Source organism: Bidens hawaiensis, unplaced genomic scaffold, assembly GCF_021521415.1.
Source record: "Bidens hawaiensis isolate Kalapana, Puna unplaced genomic scaffold, B.hawaiensis_p1.1 tig00002414_1, whole genome shotgun sequence".
NCBI lineage: Eukaryota > Viridiplantae > Streptophyta > Magnoliopsida > Asterales > Asteraceae > Bidens > Bidens hawaiensis.
The window spans coordinates 2,205,471-2,214,575 of record NW_027491131.1 but is presented as its reverse complement, the minus strand read 5'-3'; the positions used below and the strand labels follow the sequence as shown (position 1 = coordinate 2,214,575).

The following is a 9,105-nucleotide window of genomic DNA, read 5'->3' as shown; positions in this document are numbered from 1 at the left end:
TAGTTAATTACTCCCGCGGAAAATATATATCCTATTATCTCAACCTTTGTAAAGGTTACTACAATCTAGTAGTAATTAATTAAGAAGGTGTATTGTATAGACGACACCGAAATTAAAACAAAATGCAGTGAGTCTACCCGAATTTATTCGGTTTCAATTATATTTGACACAGTACCGGAACTAAAATAAAAAAAAACAAAAAAAGAAAAACAAAATTCAACTACCAATACGGTGCCGCCAAGTGGCCCAATCGGCACTTAGCGGCACCAAAGTTTGTGATTATATTATATAATAATTATATATATTTTTTTGAATGACAGATAATCGCACGTGTAAATAGAGCTGCTTACGAGTCAAGCTTGAGTTGAGCTAAGGAGGTTTAAACTCGAAACTAAACGAGGCAGCTCAGGCACTTAGCTATACTCGTGATTGATTTTGAAGCTAAACGAGTCTAGCATCGAGCCATGAGCTGAGCCGAGCTTAGGTCGATTTTGGTCGGTTACAAAAATGAGCCAACTCAGCTCAGGTTGTTTCAAGTTTTTTCAGCTAGTTTTATTCGAGCGAGCCACGAGACCGAGCTTCGAGCCGCGAGCTTTTCGAACATCCATACGTGTAACCTACCATTTTCGATGTTATATTCAAGGTCGACTCCTCGACCGCCGTGAGATCGTACCCCTTGATGCGCAGGAACCAGATGGAATCCGTAAACCCTCGCCCCCCTGTCGGGTTCGATCATGTGATTAAAGCCTTAATTCGTCCGTTCACCCAGATGTCCATGGAAATGGGCCAAGTGGAAATCTAACTTGTGTCTCCATTGGGGAGGGCAGAACAACTAACCACTAGACCATTGGGGGAAAATTTCCGGATATTTGTAGCTACTAAACATTCCTATAAAAATATAAGCTCGTTTTCGGCCCACAAAAAATATTATAAAACTAACGCAAGCTCATTTAGACTAATACCAAACCGACAAATTTTGTGTTAGATTCGTACCATGTTTCATTTTATGCATGTTAGAAATTCGCACTCTTAAGTCATAACTTAATCGAATATAAAGCAAACGCATGCATCCCCTTTTCTAAGATATATTGGATTTTAATGATCCCAACTATTGCTTTTTGGTCACTATTGGTCCTAACTAATGAATTCGCTACTAATGGTCCAAACTTTTAAAGTATTTGTTATTAACGGTCCGCGACTAACAGAATCCTATCGTTGTTAGTTTCAGGTCATCGAAAAAATGGTCTTAGTCGGAAAACTCAATTTTTTTCTCGAAAACTCAACATTTTCGGCCCGAACATCTTGGTAACTTCGTATCGGAGCGTTAGGAACCTTTTTCTAGTAAAAGCTCCAATTATTGGGGCGGCTGGAAACCTTAGAACCATCGTCGGAATCGGTTGATGGTGCTCAAGTGGTGGTACTTGGTTAGCGGTGAATCAATTGGCGGTGGTTGTGGTGTTCAGGTGGTATTTTCCGGCAACAAATTTGAATTTTCCGGCAAAAAAACGTTTTCCCGAAGACCTGAAACTAACAGCGTTAGGATTCTGTTAGTCGCGGACCATTATGAACAAATACTTTAAAAGTTGGGACCATGAGTAGCCAATTCATTAGTTGGGACCAGCAGAGATCAAAAGGCAATAGTTATGACCATTAAAAACCAATATACCCTTTTCTAAATTGATTAACAACTTTCTTTTTTCGACCTACAAATAAGTTACAAAACTAACAAACTCATATATCAAGGTGCACAAATCGGGCTTTACTAGTATCCGGTACGGGTATAGAATTGAGTTCGGGTATGACCAGGTATTGGAAAATCGGGTATTGTACATACCTGGGTCGCGGTCGGGTCCGGGTATTGTCTTTAAAAACCATACCCTATGCATCGGGTTCGGGTCGATGTATAGAACCGGGTATTCTAAAACTGGGTATTTGAATACCCTATTTCCAGGTTTTTTAAAATCCTTATTTTCGGATTTTTTTTTAGTATTATTCGAGCTTTTTCCGGGTATAGATTGAGTTTTTTAAGGTGCTACACTTTTTTGGTTATTTTTGGGTATCTTTAAGGAATTTATCGGTAATTTCAAGTATAAATCAGGTATTTGAAAAACCCGATTTTGGGTATTGGGAAAACTTGACAAGTTTTCGGGTATACTGGGTACAAGTCGGGTCCGGTTCCGAGTACAGGTTTAGGTACTAAAATGCATATCCTATCCGCAGTCGGGCTCGGGTATAAGAAAACCTGGTTCCGGGTTTTCCTTCGGGTCCGATTCTGAGTTGAGACTTTGGCAAACATCTTATGACTTTTTAGAAAAGTTATAAATCATAAAGAGGTTCAAATAAGCACTCCCAAACTCTCCTTAGTTAGATTAATCCCAAACCCATAAGTGAAATTATATTTAAAAAAAACTTCAAAACTAATTATTTTTTTTAAATATGATTAGTAAAATCACAATATCAAGACTTTTACCATTCAAAAACTGTGTAATGTTTGGTACAGGTTCCTTGAAAGTATTCATGAATATACAAATTACATAATACATACATCTAGTTAAATAACAATAATATAAAAGTCACTCTTCATCCTTTGTTGATAGTAACCAAGAGATATAATTAGACCCATGTATGCCATTGCATTCGCTCGGTGGACACACTCGCTTCCTCATAAGCGTGTCGATTTTAACGGGCAATTTTCTTTTCACGCCACCCCTCGGTCTTGATCGAAACTTATCATCACCCTTCACAAAATCTCCCTATAAAAACCATCAGTTAAATAAATAATTGATAAATGTAAAAATATTAAAACGCGATGCTACATTGCAAGTGACGATCGTGTTCTTACAAGTGTGTAAACATGTCGCCCGGATTTCTCGTGGTTGTCTCTTACATGTTTGAAAGAAAACCTCGTTCCGCAGCCTGCAATGCTGCATGCGTATGGCTTTTCTTGAAAGTGAGCGGCTTTTATGTGTTGTTGAAGATTTGAACTCTGTATTTTTTGCAAAAAAAAAATAAAATAAAATAAAAATGAGATTTGTTATATGCTCAAAAAGGTTGACTTTGGTACGGGTCATACGGGCCGGGCTAGCCAGTAAACGGATTTTCTTCCCTTAAGTTTTTAATAATAACAGTTGTGTACAACCTAAACCGATCTGTTTAACAATAAGTACGGGTCAAAATATTTAAAGATGGATAAAAGGCGTTGAACGAGTATACTTTCCACAAAAAGTCAAAAATAAAATTGGGATTTGTTATTTTCATTGAAGGGTAACTTTTTCATACAAAAAAACTATAGCCGGTAAATCTGAAAAAAAAAATAGGTCAAAAAGTTGACTTTTAGTACGGTCAAACGGGCTGGCCTGACCAGTAAATGTTTTTTCTTTATTAGGTTTAATTCATGATTGCGGCAAACAACCCGAATCAACCAGTTTAACAATAATAACAGGTCAAAATATCTAAAAATAGATCGAGAAGTTAAGTGAGTACACTTTTTAGTACAGGTCAGACGGGCCGAGCTGGGCCTCGCAAACCAGTATTTTTTTATTTTATTTTATTTTTTTTTTGCAAAATGATTTTGGGTTTGATAAATCTTGGACACATCTTTGTTGACAATCAACCCGCTTAAGTTCCCATATTTGACCCGTTTAATAACAAATAAGGAATCAACTAACCTTTGAGAATGTTAAGTTGCATCCATCAAAGCTGCATTGAATCTTATCTTTTAAAGCCACCTTTTCGTGTGTGCGAAGGTGGCGCTTAATATTTTTCTTCAATTGTTTAGTTCCACAAATCTCACAAGTAATATGCTGATGGCAAGACTGTAAATGAGCTTTTAGACACTGCGCGTTTGTGAAATATTTCATACAGCCTGCTTCTCCACAAAACGCCTCGGCAGTTTCTAACCTAACTGCAATGGTCAACAGAATTTAATTAGAGAATCAACTATAAATTACAATTGTGCTTTTTTAAAGTTTGAAGTTATGTGAAAAAAAAATCAGTAATTTGAGTGATTAAAAAATTATGTTAATTTAAGAAACTAGTATAAGACACTCCAAATGTGTCATAAACGGGTTGAACTTGTTTAGACACATGTTTAATCATGTCATTAACGCTTCGACCTGGTATGACCCAAAAGCATTTAACCTAGACACTAATGGGTCAAGCAGCTTGAACTCTTTTCACACGTTTTTAATTATGCCATTAACACATGGAACTATTTATGACCCAAAACCATTTACCATAAGCACTAACGAGTCAAGCGGGTTGAACTCATTAGACACTTTTTTAAGAGTACCATTACCATTAATGTGTCAACCAGTTACCAGTCTATGACTCAAAACCTGTTTACCCTAAACACTAACTGGCCAAACGGGCTGAACTCGTTTAAGCACCTTTTTATTCATGTCATCAACATGTTGGACCGGTATATGACCCAAAACCATTTATCCTATACACCAACAGGTCAAACGGGTTGACCTCGTTTAGACACGTTTTTGATCATGTCATTAGCGTGCCAACCCATTTATGACTCGAAACCGTTAACCAAAAACATGAATCCAAATTAACTTGCCGTGAGATTCTTCATGCTTTCGTAACTTTGATGCATATTTGAAAACCTTTCCACACCCAGGCTCCAAACAAGCATGCTGCTTTCGATCATCCACGCCATCAACGGTGGGCCCCACGCCATTATGAATTTCCCTCACGTGACGCGTCACGTTACCTCGAATCGAAAACCTTTTCTCACAGTTTTCGATCGGGCAGACAAAGAGTTTACCCTCGTGTTGAAGAAGATGGCGGTTTAAGTGATCTTTCCTACGGTAACTCAAGTTGCAATCGTCTATTGAACAAATAAAAGGCCTCTGCAGAAAAATAAGTTCTTTTTTTTATTTGCAAAATGTTTAAATGTTTTAGAGGTTAATATATTATATATGAAAGAATTTTAGAAACCTTATATGCTGATTGCGTGATTGATTACTTAATTGGGCTTCTCAGGAGGTCACCCAACCTGCTACTAATCCAATCAAGATCTTGCATTGTTGGAGTTCAATCAGTGGGATCCAATGCATCACACAGCAAAATTCATTTTTTCATAGAATTTGAAAAACTGAAGTTTTATACCCTGCATTTGGATGCTATAAAAGATTATAAACTATAAACAAATTAATATATCAAGGGGTGAGATCCAGCATAAACAGACTTTAACATAAGTAGAGTAATTATTATTACACTACAACAAACTGAACTATAGTAACTATTATTATGTTACTTCAAAACTGTAACGGAAAATAATTACACTAGTGCGTCTCACAGTTCGCACGTCAAAAGTCATTTGCAGACTAGACTATGAAGTACTTTAAAATATAAAAAAATGCAGAATAACTTTTCATAAGAATTAAAATTTCAATGAATCCATTGATTCACACATCAGAAAAACGGTTACAATATCAAATTAAGAACTATAATTTTAACGATTTAAAGTTTGAAATATACCTCAAGTGAGTGACTTTGCATATGTTGCTTCAAGTGAGTAGGCTTTTTGAAAGAAGCACCACATTCCTCACAAACATTCATTTTCCCGCCTGATGCATCGCCTTCATTTTCCTTGATTTCATCCTGGTTAAGAGAATTAAATCATATAGATCCAATAAATATCAAAGACAGTGGTGCAAATAATCCAAGCTGCCCATGAGCTACTCAAGATCGGCTCGATAAAAAGCTCGAAACAAGCTGAGAGTTTTCAAGCTTGGGCAAATAAAGCATGTTAGTTATTGTCTTATTGAACCCAAGCTCAAGCCTTGTATTTTAAAAATATTAATAAATATTATATATATATATTTTTGGTATTTAAGTAATTAAAATATAGTAAATAGTATTTTAAAAATATTAATAAATATTATATGATATACTGCACCTCGCTTACGTGAAGCTTTCGCCTCGCGCTTAAGGCGCTAGCCTTATTTTCCGGGACCAAAGCGCTTCGCCTCGCATAACACTTTTTTAAACCAAGTTTTAGACTTCTACGTCACGGTTTAGACTGCTCTCATTTCGCTCGCCGGCTATGCAGTCAACATCGCCAATATATCTCCGATATACCGGTGATATAATGATTATCGGTCCCTGATAAAATATCGGTACAGATAGTATCAATTTTTAGTATCAGCCTTGGTTTAAAAAGGCACGCCTGAGGCGGGAGGCGCCCGAGACGTTTTGGAAAACGCCTTATTTTACGTAAGGCGAGAAAATACATGAGGCGGCCTGAAGCGGGTGAGGCATTTGAGGCGGCGCTTCATGTGATGCAGACTAAATGAGATTGAAAATGTAACTGCCTGGTCCCATCTGCTTATAATATTAACGTTGGGGCCCATCCGTAAAACATTACCCAGCCGTATTATATAATTCAAACCACTCTTTAATTTTCATATTCAAACTTTATCTTCTCCAAATCTCAACCTTCTAGACGGTTCAAGTTTATCTTTTCCTCAGTTATTACTCCCATCTTTTTAATCGGTTCAAACGCTCCTAATTATTAAACAATTGTTTGACTCAAGAAGAATGTTTCATCATCATTACTTTTTACTATACATTTATACTTTCTTTTATTATTAACTTTTGTGTAATACAATTTTTATTTTTAACCGGCTCGTCTTCTAAGAATGTAAGTGTTTTGCAACTTTTAAGTATGTTTTTATAATGTTGAACCTACGTATTAAGTATTCATGTTTAGTTTTACAAATATGTTTTTATCTTTATGATTGATTAACAAGTAGAACATGTCATGTATAATTAATTTTTAGTATTTTTTTTAAATTGAGCGCCTCGCGGCTTTTTGGACCAAAACGCCTCACCTCGTCTAATGCTTTTTTAAACCAAGGTATTAGCGACCGATATCAGTGTGTTAAGCTTTAATCACTTCCTACTTGCTACGATTGTTAGTGCTTTAAGGTTAATTTGTTAATGGTAGGAGAGTATACGTAATTATTAGTGTTACATTTAGTGGTGCAAACAAACCGAGCCGAGCCCGACCAGGCTCGAGCTTGGCTCGTTTAACTTACACAGAGCTAGAGCTCGAGCTCGGTTCGAGCTCTACATCCAAAGCTTGAGTTCAACTCGTGAGTAGATTTTCAAGCTCGAGCTCAGCTCAGGCTCGGCTCGTTTACCGTTAATAAAATATTTTTTAAATAATATAATTATGTTTATATAGTTTTTCTATTATAATTTTCTGTATAAAATAATATATATTATTTAGTTATTTTTATTTATTTTTTAAACTTGATAAGTGAAGCTTGGGCTCGTTTATTAGATGAGCTAACTTTTAGGCTCGAGCTCGGGCTCGGGCTCAGGCTCGATTAAGCTCAGCTCGCGAGCAGCTCGACTCGTTTGCACCCCTAGTTACATTGCTATATATTATATAATATTAATATTGTAGACAAGAACCTGGTGGTGAGAGTGAATGTGAGTGGTGATTAGTGTCTTCTTCGAACGAATGATGCCACAATACTCGCACGTGTAACGCCGTACGTATTTGAAGATTGGTAATTGGCTATTTGTTTCAATGGTATCTTGTTCCATTTGCATATGTTAATGGCAGCAGCTTGAAGCTAGGGTTTCAAACTGTGGCAATTGGGTATTTGGGCAGGTCGGATTTGAAGACCCAATTAGTTTAGGGGTGAACTTAATGAGGGATGAGAGTGGGCCTTGGGCCTGTTTTTGGTGTTATAAATGGAGGTGGAAAAAAAAACTTCGTTCAATCGTTCTGGACCCGACCTGTCTGTGGGTAGAGTCGAGATGTATAAACCGGGTATTTTTAGAAACTGGAACCGGGTAGGAACCGGTTTCAGTTCCTGATATGGTCGGGTATTTGACCGGGTTTTCCGGGTATTTTTCGGGTTTCGGGTAGGGTCGGGTTTTGACCGGGTATTTCCGGGTCAGGGTCGGTTCCGGGTACCAGGTACAGCTCTGTGGAGAAATCCTATACCAGATCCTACCCGCGGGTAGGACCGGTTCCGGGTCAGGTCCGGAACGGGGTATTTTGTGCACCTCCATCTACGGGTATGAACCAGGTTTCGGTTTCTTAGAAAAATCATACCCCCGACTTGGTTCTTGACTTTGTTGATCATGCCTAGAAGGCTAGAATTGGTACTTACTTGGTTTCTGAAAAAACCCGGTTTGCCCATCTCTATAAACAAGTAATATATGTCTCAATTTTGTCTTCTTGGGACTAGGCAAAGCAATGAGTAAATTTGATGAAATTGTATGGATAGAGGTAACATTTACCATTCAGTGTGTGTGTGTGTTTGTTTGTTTGTATGCTTGTTCTTCATTTATAAAACCCGACATTTTGAAAGTTTGGCTCATTTTTGTTGGAGGAAAATCGAGACGCGAAAATAGATGTTATGACTGGACCGGGAACCGGTTCTAAGACGGTCTGTTAAGTGCTCTAAACATTTTTTTTTATTTATAAAAGTACTTAAACTTGTAAAGTCTTATCGGACATATATGTATTATTCTTTTATAATTTATGATGCCATATGGTCTAATTAGTGGACCACCAATAAGGCGACCATTTTATTGTACGGCCCAACTCTAAAAACATTGTAAAACTTCTATAGAACTACGAAACTAGAATCTCATGTGCAGTTTTAGACGTAAACGCGCTAAGAAACCCACGACATCTTTGTCAGTTGTCGGTCCCAAGAAACAACACAACAAGACTCATTGTGGTTATGAGGCATATTGGTCACCTTAGGCGGTATTATCGTTAAATTGTTGTGTTCTGAAGACAAATGTATATACATGAAATTTTGTAACATAATTGTGTTTGTTACAAGCCAAACATGATTCCTATTCTTTTGTTCGGCTTTTGTTGTTGCATACTATACTCTGGTTCCTGCTATCTTTTCTGTTATATGTCATTATAAATGTATTTTATGTAAACGGTAGCGAGCGCCCCAAACGCAACCATAACCACATACATAGTTGAACATAAATATCGCGCGTGTGTAAGTGGTTAAAGATAACAACCACGAGACGAAAGTTGCAACTACTAGTAACTATATCTTCACAATCCCAATAGTTTGTCCAAGAACAAGTAATTATATGCATTAA

General features: G+C 37.1%; 1 protein-coding gene across 1 annotated transcript; it reads right to left on the bottom strand.

Moving 5' to 3' along the window:
- Positions 1 to 2,573: 2,573 nt before the first annotated feature.
- LOC143619096 (transcription factor IIIA-like) lies at positions 2,574 to 7,575 on the bottom strand. Its single transcript, XM_077091114.1, has 6 exons — positions 7,435 to 7,575; positions 5,491 to 5,613; positions 4,564 to 4,859; positions 3,669 to 3,900; positions 2,843 to 2,986; positions 2,574 to 2,753 (listed from the first exon to the last, which is right to left on the bottom strand). Exons 1-6 carry the CDS (start codon positions 7,573 to 7,575, stop codon positions 2,574 to 2,576), a joined length of 1,116 nt encoding a protein of 371 aa, XP_076947229.1.
- Positions 7,576 to 9,105: the final 1,530 nt, after the last annotated feature.